General features: G+C 39.6%; 1 protein-coding gene across 9 annotated transcripts in view; it reads right to left on the reverse strand.

The window, feature by feature from the left end:
• Nucleotides 1–473: 473 nt before the first annotated feature.
• SLC7A2 (solute carrier family 7 member 2) overlaps nucleotides 474–18479 on the reverse strand; it is a 116109-nt gene continuing 98103 nt past the window's right edge. For 5 of the 9 annotated variants that reach the window (XM_042841933.2, XM_065598007.1, XM_005282073.5 and 2 more), the window contains 5 exons: nucleotides 13672–13774; nucleotides 9490–9680; nucleotides 8951–9117; nucleotides 7765–7873; nucleotides 2822–3143 (listed from right to left, as the gene is read on the reverse strand). In XM_042841933.2, coding sequence (XP_042697867.1) covers nucleotides 2959–3143; nucleotides 7765–7873; nucleotides 8951–9117; nucleotides 9490–9680; nucleotides 13672–13774 — 755 coding nt within the window. In that variant the 3' untranslated portion in view covers nucleotides 2822–2958. Of the gene's footprint in view, nucleotides 3144–7764; nucleotides 7874–8950; nucleotides 9118–9489; nucleotides 9681–13671; nucleotides 13775–18479 lie in introns of all 9 variants that reach the window. The other 4 variants (XM_042841932.2, XM_005282074.4, XM_065598009.1 and 1 more) reach the window with 1 other exon arrangement.

The raw sequence follows: 18479 nt of genomic DNA on the forward strand, positions 1-18479 counted from the left end.
GAGTACACTAGGTAACCAAGTACCTTCCAGTCAAGGAAAAAAGGGAGTGGAGTTCTTTTCAGCATGCAACCTCTTGTTGTTAATGGCCAGTAGGGGCCACTGGTGCAACAGCACAAATCCACCCCTCCCTCCATTCCAGATACTGCAAGATATCCACAATCCAATACAAACTGAGGAGTAAAGGAACAAGCTCACCATTAAGAACCAATTCCCCTGTACGGTATCAACACATTTCTGGTTCTGTGCCAAGAAGCTTTTATATTTTTGTAAAAAGAAGAACAGGAGTACTTGTGGCACCTTAGAGACTAACAAATTTATTAGAGCATAAGCTTTCGTGGACTACAGCAGAAGTGGGCTGTAGTCCACGAAAGCTTATGCTCTAACAAATTTGTTAGTCTCTAAGGTGCCACAAGTCCTCCTGTTCTTCTTTTTGCGGATACAGACTAACACGGCTGCTACTCTGAAACCTTATATTTTTGTGTTCACCAGGGTTTGTGCATGTTATAGCTAAAAAGTAGCAAGAATCCAATGCTGCTCACACACACACAGAAAATGGCTTTCCACCGTCTCATAAATTCTAGATGTTGTAGAAGTATAAAGGTGATTTTTAATATCAGACAACATAAGTCTTTGAAGACACCTGTCAAAACTGTGTTTAATGGGTTTTGCCTTACAGTGAGTAAAGGAGAAAGCTAACAGCATAATGTACTTCAGCAATATTGTCCTTTAGATTGTAGGACTATCTATTTCCTTTAGTCAATGGAAGCATTCTGGACGCTCTTTGCTTACTATTGGGAACTTATTAATTAAAAATAACATTTTGGGCAAAATAACTCCACATTTTGAAATCCTCCATAACTAATAGTGACACTTATAATAACTAATAGTGATACTTCTCAACTATTTAAGCCTATATACGCTAAAAATATTTAAATGATTATGTACCTTTGATAGGTAACATAAATCTTTGCTTTTACATTGAAAAGAACACCATCAAGATATTGTTCATTATGTTCAAATTAATTATTTATTCAGTATTGTTATAACAACTTGCTTCCTGGCTTTTGGACATCAGACTCATGTGCACTGTGCTGTTTATGTATGGTTGCTTGCTCTACTATCACTGATATTTATTTAAAGGGTAATAAAGAACTGAAACATTTGTTTTAGGGGAAAAAACCCAGACTTTGCAAATAGATATATTTCAAATTTTAAATCCTATCATCCCTGAAAATACCCTGTCAGGATTGAAAATAAATATATGTAAATAAAAGCTTTGCCTCCAAGTATGTCCACCCTCCTCTTCTCTGTGCAAGGAACTCTAGTACCATAGGCATTTGTTTTCTTGTCAAGAAGCAATGTATGAAATAGACCCAACCCTCCCCCTCCCCACAATATGCATATGATGGACGAGGAGGAAGAGGGAATTTAGCTGTGAAGAAGAAAGCTTTTAGAAATGCTATACATAAGTACTAATTACAGAAATTCCCACTGAGTTCAGTAGAGCCAGGATTTCACTCTATGATGTCCCACACATTATGTCCCAGTTGTTACAGGCAAATAAGAGTAGGTCTGCTTTTGAATTTTTCTTTTAGTACCTGGATTAACTTTGGAAGGAAAAAAATTCAGATGTGACTTTATATGAAACAAAATAATATTCTTGAATACTGTTCCTATAGTGTATCATTGCTCATAAGCATCTTCATAGTCTGAATTATGCATATCTGCTTACTGGTAAGTATAACCGAACATCTCCTTACTACTTTGATATAAATATATTGTACTCTACTTTGTTAAAAGTGTCTGATTTGTGCTGTTACCATTTGTAAACAAACTTTGCAGAATATTCTCTAGACCAGTGGTTTTCAATCTTTTTTCATTTGAAGACCCCTAAAAATTTTGAATTGAAGATTGGACCCCTTTGGAAATTCAACCTGTGGTCTGCGGATCCCTACCCTAGAAGTTTTACACTGAAAACTGACTGAACAGAATTCAACTATAAATGTTGCTCGTGCTTGGCACAGTATTTTATGCATGAAGGGTGCTAAACTGTGGGCTTCTATGGTAACAATAACACTTCCAGGCTTTGACCCGTAGATGGGGGTATTCACATACTTTTGATTGATCAGAAAAAAAGAATGCCTTTTCTGGCATCTGAAACTGCACCTGAAGAAGTGAGGTTCTTACCCACGAAAGCTTATGCTCCCAATACTTCTGTTAGTCTTAAAGGTGCCACTGGACCCTCTGTTGCTGTTTACAGATTCAGACTAACATGGCTACCCCTCTTTATTTTCTTTAGTTACCTTTCACAGACCGCTTAGACATAGTCTGCGGACCCCAGGGATTGAAAACCACTGCTCTAGACCTACTCCCAATTAATCTCCCATTAGTTCCCTGAAAAAAAAAAAAGAAGGAATTAAATATTTTAATGATCAAAGAGTATCGTCACTTTGTTATTCATTATACCCTATCAGACATGACAAAGTATTTTAATGAACAGGGATAAGGAGAACATATGAAAAGCAGTTGCTTTCTTCATAAAATGTGAAATGTTCAGGGCCCTCTTTTGTAAGCAATCCTAAAATTCTTTATACTTTGTCATCACCAATTAATTGTATATAATTGTGCAACCAAAACACCCCCAAATTTTAGCATAGCAAAGGTACAGTTATCCGCTTGGAAGTCTGTCCTTCCCCTTATCTTCCTTGATGTTTTCATCTGGGATATCAATTTTTCACTGAAGAAAGTCTTCATGTGACTGGATCTGAAGTATCCAAGAGGTATTAGCAGCTAGTTCAACACGTCAGTCATGCTTTGTGGTAGGCACTTTCAAGATGCACAAATATAAATTACTGTTAATCTGCTGGCAGCTCCTTTTGACAATTTCGTTCAGCAACTACATTCGATCACAGTTTACTACTACTTAAGAGACATGCACGTTAAGATTGTTTGCAAACATTAACATTCACTTGTCCTTTCATGTATAATAAACTGAGCATTTTCATTTGTATGTTCATCTGCTTCTTCCACGGGGTTCTTTTCCTGTATTCCACTATTTTCTGAGCAAGTATCTTCATCTTCCTCATCTCTAGGATGACCTTCAAGACTATGTCTGATGCCATATGCAAAGTAAATAAAGAAGCCTTCCAAAACAAAACAAAATACTTTATAGTTTTTTTCAGGCAAACAGTGCATTAAAAGAGATTCCCAACCCCCCTGGATAATGGAACCTGTTTACCTGAACAGTTCCCTGCCTCTGGCATGCAAATTACTACTAGTTCTTCAGGCCTTTGTGCCTGGTAATTTCCCTACATTAAAGACAACTGGCAGTACTGGGCCCCAGTGCAACATTTCTAATTCCCAGTCATTTGCGTGTGCTCTTAGCTGCATTGGTAATGGTGAGTGCTGCCTGTAATTCATAGGGTTACCATCCGTCCATATTTCCCCGGACATGTCCGGCTTTTGCGTCTCTAAATAGCCGTCCGGGAGGAATTGGTAACAAGGTTAAAATGTCCGGGGTTTTTTTCTCCCTCGCCTCCCTCCCTCCCTTCCATGCAGAGTGTGGCTGCTGATTGGGCGGCTAGGCCGATTGACCCACTCCCATTGGCCTCCAGCAGCCAGAGCCCTCCCCTGCTTCCCCCTCCCTCTCTCTGTAGTCCTCTGTAACACACAAACCGACCCACGTGGAGCCAGAATGGTAAGAGGAGTGGGGGGGGGCAGTCAGGGAGTGGGGGAGTGTTGGATGGGTCCCCAGCCTCCACCTGCCACCCCCCCTCCGTGCATCCCCCCCTCGGTGGGTCCCCCATTCCTGTCTGCCTCTCCCTTGTCTGCATGTGCTGGCTCTGGCAGTACACGCAGACAACTGCTGTCTGCTGCCCCCGGGTCCTAGTGCCCCCATCCACTAATGGGAAGACAGGCTGCCCTTACCCTGCCCTTCCACCCTAGCCCTGAGCCTCTCCAACACCCCAAACCCCCCAGCCTTCATCCCCACACACCCTAATCCTCTGCTCCATCCCTGAGCCCCCTCCTGCATCATGAACCCCTCATCCCCAGACCCACAGCCCTCACCCCTGCATCCCCTCCTATCCCCAAACTCCCTCCCAATCCCCCTCCCTCTTCCCACACACCCCCTCCTGCCCTCAAACTTCCTCCTAAAGCCTGCACCCCCTCCCTTTACACCGCCTCTCACCCCCAAACTCCATCCCAGAGCCTGCACCCCTCACCCCCTCCTGCACACCCACCCCCTGCCCCAGCCCGGAGCCTGCACCCAGCACCCAAACTCTATCCCAGAACCTGCACCCCTCCTGCACCCTAATCCCCAGCCCAGGACCTGCACCCCAGACCTCCTCCCCCCACCCAACCCCCCTCCCAGAGCCTTAGGCAGGTGGGGTGGGGGGTTCTGGGCACCACCAAAATTTCTACAACCCTGCCACCCATGCGAGTGGATAAGGGTCAGGGCAGTCAGGGGACAGGTAGGGTCCTGGGGGGGGGGGCAGTTAGGGTAGGGGGTTCTCAGCAGGGGACAGTCAGGGGACAAGAAGCAGGGGGGGTTGGGGTTCTGAGGGGAGCAGTCAGGGGGTGGGAAGTGGGAGGGAGTGGATGGGGCGGGGCTAGGGCGGGGATCTTAAACGCAAAAAAGAGGCTTATAAGGAGTGGAAGATTGGACAAATGACCAGGGAGGAGTATAAAAATATTGCTCAGGCGTGCAGGAGTGAAATCAGGAAGGCCAAATCACACTTGGAGTTGCAGTTAGCAAGAGATGTTAAGAGTAACAAGAAGGGTTTCTTCAGGTATGTTAGCAACAAGAAGAAAATCAAGGAAAGTGTGGGCCCCTTACTGAATGAGGGAGGCAACCTAGTGACCGAGGATGTGGAAAAAGCTAATGTACTCAATGATTTTTTTGCCTCTGTCTTCACGCACAAGGTCAGCTCCCAGATTGCTGCACTGGGCAGTACAGCATGGGGAGAAGGTGGCCAACCCTCTGTGGAGAAAGAAGTGGTTCGGGACTATTTAGAAAAACTGGACGTGCACAAGTCCATGGGGCCGGATGCGCTGCATCCGAGGGTGCTAAAGGAGTTGGCGGGTGAGATTGCAGAGCCATTAGCCATTATTTTTGAAAACTCATGGCGATCGGGGGAGGTCCCAGATGACTGGAAAAAGGCTAATGTAGTGCCCATCTTTAAAAAAGGGAAGAAGGAGGATCCGGGGAACTACAGGCCAGTCAGCCTCACCTCAGTCCCTGGAAAAATCATGGAGCAGGTCCTCAAGGAATCAATTATGAAACATTTAGAGGAGAGGAAAGTGATCAGGAACATCAGCATGGATTCACGAAGGGGAAGTCGTGCCTGACTAACCTAATTGCCTTCTATGATGAGATAACTGGCTCTGTGGATGAGGGGAAAGCAGTGGATGTGTTATTTCTTGACTTTAGCAAAGCTTTTGATACTGTCTCCCACAGTATTCTTGCCACCAAGTTAAAGAAGTATGGGCTGGATGAATGGACTGTAAAGTGGATAGAAAGCTGGCTAGATCGTCGGGCTCAACGGGTAGTGATCAATGGCTCCATGTCTAGTTGGCAGCCGGTTTCAAGTGGAGTGCCCCAAGGGTCGGTCCTGGGGCCGGTTTTGTTTAATATCTTTATTAATGATCTGGAGGATGGTGTGGACTGCACTCTCAGCAAGTTTGCAGATGACACTAAACTAGGAGGCGTGGTAGATACACTAGAGGGTAGGGATCGGATACAGAGGGACCTAGACAAATTAGAGGATTGGGCAGAAAAAAACCTGATGAGGTTCAACAAGGACAAGTGCAGAGTCCTGCACTTAGGACGGAAGAATCCCATGCACTGCTACAGACTAGGGACCGAATGGCTAGGTAGCAGTTCTGCTGAAAAGGACCTAGGGGTCACAGTGGACGAGAAGCTGGATATGAGTCAACAGTGTGCTCTTGTTGCCAAGAAGGCTAATGTCATTTTGGGCTGTATAAGCAGGGGCATTGCCAGCAGATCGAGGAACGTGATCGTTCCCCTTTATTCGACATTGGTGAGGCCTCATCTGGAATACTGTGTCCAGTTTTGGTCCCCACACTACAAGAAGGATGTGGAAAAATTGGAAAGAGTCCAGCGGAGGGCAACAAAAATGATTAGGGGTCTGGAGCACATGACTTATGAGGAGAGGCTGAGAGAACTGGGATTGTTTAGTCTCCAGAAGAGAAGAATGAGGGGGGATTTGATAGCAGCCTTCAACTACCTGAAGGGGGGTTCCAAAGAGGATGGAGCTCGGCTGTTCTCAGTGGTGGCAGATGACAGAACAAGGAGCAATGGTCTCAAGTTGCAGTGGGGGAGGTCCAGGTTGGATATCAGGAAAAACTATTTCACTAGGAGGGTGGTGAAACACTGGAATGCGTTACCTAGGGAGGTGGTGGAGTCTCCTTCCTTGGAGGTTTTTAAGGCCCGGCTTGACAAAGCCCTGGCTGGGATGATTTAGCTGGGAATTGGTCCTGCTTTGAGCAGGGGGTTGGACTAGATGACCTCTTGAGGTCCCTTCCAACTCTGATATTCTATGATTCTATGATTCTATGATTCCCCCCCCCCCCCCCAGTGTCCTCTTTTTTGTTTGTGGAAATATGGTAACCCTAGTAATTCATGACTGCAATACAAGTTTGGAGCACCAAAACTGACTTTGCAGTTAATGTATATTTCTACAATTCTAAAGTACTGCAGTTCAGAGGAGAATGATAGAGTAGTAGGAAATAGATACAGTAGTTGCAAATACTCCTCTCTCTACAATTTTGACTATAATTGTTAGAAAAATATTGATCTTGATTTTACATATTTTTCTCACCATGTTTTCTGGTCTGGCTTACAAACACACAGTCTGTACCAACTTAAGTAAATTGATTTAGGAACTGAGCTAGTTAAATCAGTGCAACCTCTTCTTGTGAATACTCTTAAATTGGTTTAACCAACTTAAGCTACATCAATATAAAGCACTATCTTAAACCAATTTAAAAAACTGTCCATATAAATGATTTGCACTGATTTAACTAACTCAGTTTCTAAACCAATTTGGTTAAAATCAGTGCTACTGGTATGTGTGTGTGAACAAAGCCTACATAGATTTCTCATTCTCTACCACTACACTGACTGAATCTCAGCTAACCTTTCAGGAGCATTTTGACACAACAACCACTTTCAGCTCTCATTTTGTATTTACCATAGGGTGACCAGATAGCAAGTGTGAAAAAATGGGATGGGTGGGGAGTAATAGGTACTTATATAAGACAAAGCCCCGAATATCGGGACTGTTACCATAAAATCAGGACATCGGGTCACCCTAATTTACCAAAACAAATCCTGAGAATATGTTAAATATTCCCTGTTTGGATTTTGTATCACAAAGTGAGTTGAAAGTGCTGCCTCTGAAATAGAGTAGGCAGGCAGAAAAGATTTACCAGACTCAACATTAATGCTTTCCAGGCCTACATATACATCACCTCAATTTGGAAGAGAGCAGTAAGCTAATTGGAATTAGTCCTGTAGCTTTTACAATTCCTGCTACCTCACAACTGCTTGTGCAGTTTTAACAGCAGATGCATACATCTTCTGAGGTATGTTTTTGTTTTGACTAGTGATATCATTTGACATTTATTGAAAGAAAGCTTTTTATTTGAATAGTTAAAAGAAGATGATTAACTCATTCCTAGAAAGAACCACAAGAGAGGACCCATCAATCCTAATGTAAACAGTTGTTATAAAGTACCTACCAAAAGCCATCCAGAAGCTAAATCTGATCCAAGTCTCTCCACTTAACTGTACCATCAAGTAAATATTCACCAAGATACTGAAGGATGGCAAAAATGGCAAGAATGGAACCTAAGGGGAAATAGTTTATAAGATAGTAATGTTTTTCAAACCTTTCCGCACACGAAATGGCACATTTCAATTTTGTAACACAAATAAAGGGACTGACAGACCCACTCACCAGTGAGAGTAAGACACTCTTCCTGTTTAGTGTAAGGTTTAATCACTAGTTTCTCCAAAACTTATGCTTTCATTTAAAAAAAAAGTTTTGGTCCCTACAGCTGCAAAGAAAACCTTGTCAATTTGCACTGAACATACAGCAATGCAGTGCTGAATTCCTGAATTAATCTAGGTGGGCAGCCTGAAACAATACTTATTTTATTGATTAAAATTTATATTCAACAGCCTTTACCCACAGCTCTCAGCACACTTTATAAATAATTAAAAAGGATAACATGCCTCAATAAAAAAGCACACTCCATTTATATCCCTGTCCTTCCCAATCACCCTACCAAATAGCTTCCCATACTTCATCCCATCACTCAGCTCATCTCCACTTTCCTAACTGCCCATTACCAAAAAATCCTTATAGTGTATGTGAAAGACTTATTCATGCTCCAAGGAATCATGGCACACAGTCCAAGCAACTGGGTTTTTGTGCTAAACTGCTCCTCCAGGGCTGGGAGGAAGGAACTCTTCCCTCTAAGTTACAGGCTCTGTAGTAGTGAAGCCACTCTTCAACTGCTATCCCAACCTGAGGGCTGAAATAGCCTCTCTGCTGCTTGCCCCAGCACCCCCAAGTGGTAGGGAATAGCTGGTGGATCTATGTACTAGGCAATTTACCAGTCATATCCAACAAATCAGTGGTGTGAAAGGGGTATGGACGGTGCACTCTATGCAAGGCCTCCTCATCCAGTCTGCAGTGAAATAATACCAGAATTGATCTGAGATGGTCTAGACAATGTGGTGGTAAAAATGCCTATGACCTGTCTACACTAGCACTGTCACTATCACCAATGGAGGTACAATAGTGCAATGGTGAGGCATTGTCTGAAAAACACAAGCATAGACACAGACACACACACACACACACACACTGTTTTATTAAAACAAATTTAAACTCTGCATTATTTATGTTATCTTACTCACCATAAAGGCTACTTTCTGCTGGCTCTGAGGCTGCCTCCATATGGTGAGAACTATGACTATGAAGAGTACTACCAACACAGCAAGAAGACCAATGCTCCAAGGCTCCATATTAGCAATAAAATGAATCCCATATGTGGTCAGAACACTCAACCCACACACCAGAAAAGCTGTGTGAAAAAGAAAATAAGAATTGGAAGGAAGTCAAACCTTTCAAAACTGTTTAAATAAACATGCAACTTAATCTGATAAAGCAGATCTTTACCAATAGAGACATTATCAGATGTTAAAATGAAAAAAGTCTGTTTTGACAAGAAAACACTTTATTTTGCCTTATTTATTTTTCTTCAGTCAAAAATAAGATTATGGAACAAACTATAAAAATCTGTTTTCCTACCAGAATACTTCATATTTGACATTTGTGAGAAGGTACTCTAAGATGTTACCATTGGATTTGAACTTTTGTTCTGCTTAATTAAATTCCACTATTTATGGAACTTGATTTGAATGTATTGTACTTATTTGGGTATCTGTAGACTTACCTAATAGACCCACTAAAAAGCTAACGGTAGTGGCAGACTGCTCTGTAGGCAAGCTGGATGGATTCATCAATGTCTGAAGACTGAAGCGGTGCCCTTGAAGCATACTAATTTGAGATTTCCTCTCTGATCCTGTCAGAGCCTCTTTCTCTGGAGAATATTTTGGTTGCTCATAGGTTAAATTGGGTTGGTACCTATCCACAAATAAATAGATATTTATATACAAGACTGTAACAAGTAAAGAAGTTAAGCTTGTGGTGGGGGTTGAAGGAGGATGGTTATAAATACCACAGCAATCTCCAATGGTTCCACTCTACACTAGTAGCCACAATAAAAAATAAATTCTGCCCTTTCAAAATTCATGTGGCATCCCTTCTATCTTCTTTTATTTCTAGGTAGTCTACTTAATCTCTAAATTCTCTGCAAAGAGGCCTATCGTCCAACACCACCTGCCATACTGGGCACTAACATATATAAAACAATAAAGGAAGATTACACCCTGGTAACCTGGTTTCCCATAGCCTGGACTTTCACAGTTTAGAATGGAACAAGAGCAACACATAAGAACTGTATGCAGTAGGAGCTCTCAAACTGGGAATCACAGACAGGTGTTGTGGGAGAGTGGGGTCATAATCACCCTTTCCTTTGCTAAATGGGAGGGGAATCCTGAAGGAGTCATGGAATGGAAAAGACTGAGAACCACGGGTATAGAGGATACTACTAAAGGTAATATATTCTCTTAAAAAGTTAATTACAGATCACCATTTTTACAAAGCTAACACCATGTCTCCTAAGATTTTCTGCGATAATAATAAACTAGAAGAGGCTTTTTGTTTATTTTTTAACTATACTGTGGGAGGCAGTTGTTTTTCAGCAAAAATATTTATAATCTAAATAGAAAACAAAACACAATACAAAAGCCCTTCATGAGATAAAGGAAAGAGATGGAAGAGGATTTCTTGAAATACAGTAGGTCTTTTCAATAAACTTTCACTGAGATAAGCATGAGGCAGTCTATAGAAAAAAAACACTATGAAACATACCGATTGAATAAGGCTGAAATTTAACACCAACTTTGGAAAGAATGTAACATTTTTATATACATGCAACCTTACTACGGGATAGAGCATATTCTCCTGTGAGTGATAAACTAGATGAATTTAAGTTACTATTGTCAGAACTATTGTTACATTTTTCAAAATTACCAGTTTGAGTTCCTCTGATTACTTAATTAGTTTTAACCTTCATTTATTGCCCCAACTACCAGCAATACACACAATTAAAAAAACCTGTCTAATGCATTGTAATACCAATGTATCATTGTTATTCAGTTACCTTACATTAAAAATACCTTTAGATTAGCTGTAATTATAGACAAGTGTCACCTATTAGATCAGTGGCTGTCAACCTTTCCAGACTACTGTACCCCTTTCAGAAGTCTGATTTGTCTTGCGTACCCTCAAGTTTCACTTCACTTAAGAACTACTTGCTTACATAATCAGACAAAAATACAAAAGTGTCACAGCCACATTATTACTGAAAAATTGCTTCCTTTCTCATTTTTACCATATAATTATAAAATAAATAAATTGGAATATAAATATTGTACTTGCATTTCAGTGTATAGTATATAGAGCAGTATAAAAAAAGTCATTGTCTGTATGAAATTTTAATTTGTACTGACTTCACTAGTGCTTTTTATGTAGCCTGTTGTAAAACTAACCAAATATCTAGATGAGTTGATGTACTCCCTGGAAGACCTCTGCGTACACCCAAGGGTGTCCGTACCCTTGTTGAGAACCACTGTATTAGAACACAAAAGGAGCACCATTCTATAGCTTATAAGGATGCCTTGCCTTGAGACATTTCTCTGACCTTGTCAAAGGCTTTCTGAAAGTCTAAGTACACTGTATCCAGGTCCACCTAGCCCAGTATCCTGTCTTCCAATAGCGGCCAATTCCAGATGCCCCAGAGGGAATGAACAGAACAGATCATCATCAAGTGATCCATTCCCTGTCACCCATTCTCAGCTTCTGGCAAACAGAGGCTATGGACACCATCCCTGCCCATCCTGGCTAATAGCCATTGATGGACCTATCCTCCATGTATTTATCTAGTTCTTTTTTGAACCCTGTTATAGTCTTGGCCTTCACAACATCCCCTGGCAAGAGTTCCACACACTGACTGTGCGTTGTGTAAAGAAATACTTCCTTTTGTTTGTTTTAAACCTGCTGCCTATTAATTTCATTTGGTGACCCCTAGTTCTTGTGTTATGAGAAGGGGTAAATAACACTTCCTTATTTACTTTCTCCACAACAGTCATGATTTTATAGACCTCGATCATATCCCCCCTTACTTGTCTCTTTTCCAAGCTGAAAAGTCCCAGTCTTATTAATCTATCCTCATATGGTGGCCGTTCCATACAAATAATCACTTTTGTTGCCCTTTTTGGAACCTTTTCCAAGTCTAATATTTTTTTTTTTTAGATGGGGCAACCACATCTGGATGCAGTATTCAAGATGTGGGTGTACCATGGATTTATATAGAAGCAATATGATGTTTTCTGTCTTATTATCTATCCCTTTTTTAATGATTCCCAATATTCTGTTCGCTTTTTTGACTGCCACTACACATTGAGTGGATGTTTTCAGAGAACTATCCACAATGACTCCAAGATCTCTCTCGAGTGGTAACAACTAATTTAGACCCCATTATTTTATATGTATAGTTGGAATTATGTTTTCCAATGTGCATTACTTTGCATTTATCAACACTGAATTTCATCTGCCATTTTGTTGCCCAGTGACCCAGTTATGTGAGATCCCCTTGTAGCCCTTCACATTCTGCTTTGGGCTTAACTATCTTTAGTAGTTTTGTATCATCTGCAAATTTTGCCACCTCACTGTTTACCCCTTTTTCCAGATCATTCATTAATATGTTGACTAGTACTGGTCCCAGTACAGACCCCGTGGGGGACATCACTATTTACCTTTCTCCATTCTGAAAACTGATAATTTATTCCTACCCTTTGTTTCCTATCCATGAGAGGATCTTCCCTCTTATCTCATGACAGCTTACTTTGCTTAAGAGCCTCTGGTGAGGGACCTAGTCAAAGGCTTTCTGAAAACCTAAGTACACTATATCCACTGGATCCCCTCTTGTCCACATGCTTGCTGACCCTCTCAAAGAATCTAGTAGATTGGCGAGGCACGGTTTCCCTTTACAAAAATCATGTTGACTCTTCAACAAATTATGTTCATCTATGTGTCTGACAATTCTGTTCTTTACTAGTTTCCCCGGTACTGAAGTCAGGCTTACCGGCATGTAATTGCTTGGATCATCTCTGGAGCCCCTTTTAAAAATTGGTGTCATATTAGCTATCCTCCAGTCATTTGGTACAGAAGCTGATTTAAATGCTAGGTTACAAACTACAGTTAGTAGTTCTGCAATTTCATATTTGAGTTCCTTCAGAACTCTTGGGTGAATACCATCTGGTCCTGGTGACTTATTACTCTTTAATTTATCAATTTGTTCCAAAACCTCCTCTAATGACACCTCATTCTGGGACAGTTCCTCAGATTTGTCCAGACCTTGCTGATTCTGGATTGGGCAAATCCCAAGCATCTGTTTTCAGTCTCCTAACTTATTGATTCACAAGATGAAAATACACTAGAAGGTCAGGATTTAGCCCACGAAGAAAATTTATTAGAGTATTTACACTATTCACATATAGATCCCACAATTTACTGTGCTTGCTGTATACAGTAGGAGATAAAATATAAATTATATTGTAAAATTAGAAATATGTTTCTAGCTTTGAATGTATCAGTGTTTTGACATGAGGTCCTACTACACCATTTGAAGTTGAAGACCATGTAAGTTATCTTTCAGAAAGTAAAACCCTCCTAGATTTCAAATAAGGTTTTGGATTTGACCTCTGCCCACACTGGCATTACACTGTGTCTATTCCTAGTGTATATCCAACTTTGAAAGGACACCACTTCTGGTAATCATTAAATTAAGACACCACACACAGATTAACATTTTAGAAGAGTTAATCTAATTTTATAATATGTATGTACCTAGAATAAAAGTTATACAAACAGAAATTGTATTTTAAATGTATTCTGCATAGGACAAAATAAAATACAGCAGAACAAACAGGGGGGTGAAGGTGGGGCTCACCTGAGGATGAGAACACAGGCTGCTACAAGTGAGTAAGCAAGAAGTGTACCAATAGACATCATATCCACCAGAGCCTTTAGGTCAAAAAGAAATGCCATTATAGCTAAAAAAAAGAAGAGAGAAATACAGAGTTTGTAAGAAAAGTTACATATTGAGAGCTAAGATTTTTAAGGCAGCTCAAGAGGCTATGTATGGAGTTTATGTAGTTGACTTACTAATAGTAATACAAAGGAAACCACGGTAATGCATAAAAATGAATTTTCGAAGTAAAGACCCACATTTTTAAACTTGGTTGCCTGGAGTTAGACACCTACCACTATATGTAGGCACTGAAATATAATTGGTCTCTTTTCAGTGACCCTGAGCACCTATAGCTCTCACTGTGGTTGCTCAACACGTCCTGAAAATCACATTTATTTGTGTACCGAAACAGGGATTTAGGTGCCTACTAACTTTAGGCAACCAAGTTAACAAATTTTGGCCTACTTTTTTGTTTTAAAATATAAGACACCCGGAGAACATCTAGGAAACACTAATGAAAACCTTGCAGCCATAATTCTCTATATACCTGCTGTGTGATTTTTAATATGGTTATTTTGGACAGATTTTTAGTTGTATAGTAGGAATAGTTCTTAAGTTTAAGACAAAGGGGTAAACACAATACAATTAGGAAGGAACTTAATGAAAAATACATTTTAGGAGGCCCCTCACTGCTGTCATGTAAAAATGTCATCATTTTCAACTATGAAAACTGATATTTAACATAACGTTTAGTAAAAACATTTCTCACTTAAAAATATAACACTTTATTTTTACTAAAGTATTGTAGAAAATTTTGGAGAATATTTAATTATCAAAGAGCCAGATCCTGCAAGCGTGCTGTGCATAGAACTCCTACTCAAATTCTACAGGCTGAGGGTTTGCATGGTCAGAGCCTGAAACCACAAGCTGACAGTGGGATCCAATCTACTGACATGCACATGGATCCAAGACAGACTGGATCAGGACTTTAATTTATAACCGGTACATGTAATTTGTGTGTACTATGGCCCTAATTCAGCAAACCACTTGAGAACCTGGTTAAATCCCATTAAGCACATCATTAAATGCTTTGCTGAATTGGAGCCAATAGACAAGAGTAAGTCAATTTAAATGTTAAATCAGGCTGAATAAAATCTTAGTATTTTGCAGGTGATTGCATGACTTTTTAATAAACAGCATTGTTTTAAAAGTGGCTTATTTTACGCCTTCTTTGGCAAGGCAACTTCACTGTGACTTCTAATGTGTTTCTTCTTCTAGCCTTAGCCCCATGTAGATGGGATTGACTGCTTGAATCCTCCTTCTCTTTTCCAGTTTGCTTGAAGCAGATCCTCAGAGCTAACCAGATCCTTCTGTATGACATGCATCCATCTAGTTTTGGGTCTTCTAATCCTCCTCTTAAACTTAGAAGTGGAGGGTAACACCCTGTTTTTAATATATTCTTCCTATTATCTTTTCATATGCCCAAACCATCTACACCTGCATTCTGTCAGCTGTTCTATAATTGATATCACCTTCAAACCTCCCCTAATTAATTCATTCCAAATATGGTCAATCCTAATAACTCCAAGCATCCCTCTTAACATTTTCATTTCCCTTGTATTCAAAATCCTTCCTTTTTGGAAGATGGCCTAATTACCATCTTATATATCTTACTTTTCAATTTGATAGGCTTCCTCCTATTGCAGATCATTCTGCTCAGTTCTCTCCATGCCTTTCCTGTTCTGCGTATAAGTTAATCACTGAGTTCACCATTATCCTGTACTACCAAACCTAGGTACTTGAACTTCTGTACTTTTGGTAGTGGCTGGCCCTCCACACTTTATAAACCCGTTGTCTTCCTGCAAGTTACTCTATTTCTGCTGATTTTCTTGCCATTTCTTTCAAGTATGCACCTCCATCTCTCTAAATCTTCTTCCGCTTCCTCTTTGCTCCCTCCACAAGCACTTCATCATCTGCAAAAAGCATGTGCCAGGGTGCCACTCTGGATGTTCTCTCTAAGTGCATTGAGCACTAACATGAACACAAAGGGGCTTAGTGCCAAGTCTTGATGTACTCCAACTCTTACTAGAAACTGTTCAGTTTCTGACTGTGATAAAAACACCCTTGTATATGTCCTGGAGGAGTCTGATATAGTCTTAGACATCTGTTTTATTCCCATACACCAGATGCCTTCTCTCAGAATGTGGTCATAAGCCTTCTCAAGACTGATGAATACTATGTGTGGAGTTTTCCTCTTTTCTCTATATTTTTACACAAGCAAAGATAGCATCCACTGTTTTACTGACTTGCCTGGCATGAATCCAAAGTGACTGTCACTGATCTTTACTTCTCTTCATAGTCACAGTAAATAAATTGTGTGTGTATATGCTAATGCATGCATTATTTTTATATTACATATGTGTGTGTGTGTGTATAGATAGATACAGATATAGATCTATAAAAAGCATATACCCCTCCCCAACTTCTTGATTTTATATATATTACACACACACACACACACCTTTTTGATCATGAAGAAAAACAGAAAAGATTAATTCCCAAAAATAAGACTGCAATATTACCAAAAATACCAGTTAATCTGCTGGACTAATAACTAACCAAGGAATACAATTTCCTTAATGATCATGGAAGTACCCTACATTCACTAGTCTTGTGAACAGGGAGGTTTGTACAAAAGCTATGAAGCATTCTGTGAGAAGATTTCTCATATATTTCACTGCCAAGGGTGCTCGGAGACCAGCACTGACAGGCAAAGCTGAGGGACAGCAGAATGTGCTGTTAATTTTAATCCTTCCAGTCTTAAAGTGTTCCTGTACATTACAAGTTAATTTTATCATACTCTAGCTAATTATAGCATATGATTATTATATTTAAAATATTACAGTTTTTTACTTTTATTCTTTTTAATTATAGCATTATTTGTGATCAACAAGATGCGTGACTTTACGGCCAAGAAACTTTTGAAAAAGAATCTGCTTTTGAAGGTTAGCCACATTAGTATTTATACAGTACATCTCAAATTTCTGAATACACTAGTGGCAAGACAGAAAATAGTACATCTTTAATATTGTTAGCACCATGAATGTAGAACATATATTCATTTTGGCAAGGTAAGTAAATATATTTATATTATCTGATGCAATCTCCATATTTCCCTTTCCCTTATATATGAAAAGCTTATGCAGAGTTTAAAGGATGTTGAGCTTTGAAGCACACAAAGCATCCACAAAAAGACAATCTCACTTTAAACAGTGTTAAAACTACCAAATATATGCTTAGAGAAAAATACTATCAAAATGGACACAAGCTTATATTTATTGTATTCAAAATTTTAATATATATATAGTTCATACAGATGAATTTTTTCCCCTTAGTAGGTATAAAAATTGCAACAACTATAAATCTTTTATATAATTGATGCTTACTCAACTTCTAACCATTGCTTATCAGAAGAGAAGCCAAACCTGTCACAAAATAGTTGGAAACCAGAAGCTAATCTTTGTTGATTCATTTTAGGTGCACATCCCACGTTGTTGCATTAAAGTGCAAATACAATTCAGGGAAGTATGCAGCACTACAAATCCATTAGGCTCATTAGGCTGCTGCCTTTGATAAAATACGATTGGACTGTAAGCGAACCATTTTGCTGTCTGCAGAATTTCATTATCATAATTATTATATGGGAAAAAGAACAAATACATGTATTTATGTTTGGCCTCAACTGTAGTTTTGACTTGATAACATAGTAAAAGGTCAAAATCTAATCTTCTTAACACTGTTTAAAACTGTGAGATTATCCATACTAAGGTTTAGTAGGAATGCCAGATTACTTTCATGCTGCGTTCATTTTTAACAGATCTAGCAAAACTGCATAACATAATTTAAACCTACAAGTCACTAGATACACATTTTCTTAAAGAAAAAAGAAAAAAAAGTTACCTGCTGTATCAAAAAGTTTTGTTCTGTTAGAATATACCACCCACCCACGCAATTACACCCCCAAAACTGGCTTTGAATTACTGCTCTTGTGCTGCTGCTACAAAGACTGCATATTTGCATTCATCAGTTTACCCAACTGGGAAAAACATTTTTCCTTCTCTTCTTCTGCGTTGGTTCATTATTCCTCTAAAATGAAAAATCACTTTTGATACCAAATTTCCACATTTTTCCAAAATATTACAGAAAAAGGATCTGGTGCAACATGAAAGCAGTCTGGAAAATCTTATTAAGTGTCTCTTTATAAGAGTAATTCCGTATTATAGATTTGTACTTTGACATACAAAAAAGATGAATTAAGGCCATTTTTTAGATTATGAACTATTTGGGGCATGACCATGGCTTCCTATATGTTTGTAAAGCTCTTTGAACAAAAGGGTCCCGACCATGACTATGGCTTGTAGATGCTACAGTATGATAAATAATACATGTTTTAGTCTTGTCTGAATCTCTTGGTCTTTATCATCTTGAGCCAGTCTACCCTCACTTTTCCATGCAAAGCTGACATTACATTGAAATCAGTAGGGTATAATTTGTGTTCCAGGTACATTAAGCAATACAAGAGATATGCATCTTGACAACAATGAAAGAGTTAAACAAGAAATAAATCTCCGCTTGGAAGTGTAGGAATTTGCACACTACAGTTGTAACAGTTCCTGGAAATATTGCTTTGATGCATTCTGTATGTGCGTACAAATTACGCACAAATACGTAATGATCCTTGCAAAATAGCTGTATCAAAAATGGATTCGTGCCCTTTATGGGTGAAG

The sequence above is a fragment of the Chrysemys picta genome, chromosome 5 (assembly GCF_011386835.1).
Source record: "Chrysemys picta bellii isolate R12L10 chromosome 5, ASM1138683v2, whole genome shotgun sequence".
In the NCBI taxonomy this organism is placed as follows: domain Eukaryota; kingdom Metazoa; phylum Chordata; order Testudines; family Emydidae; genus Chrysemys; species Chrysemys picta.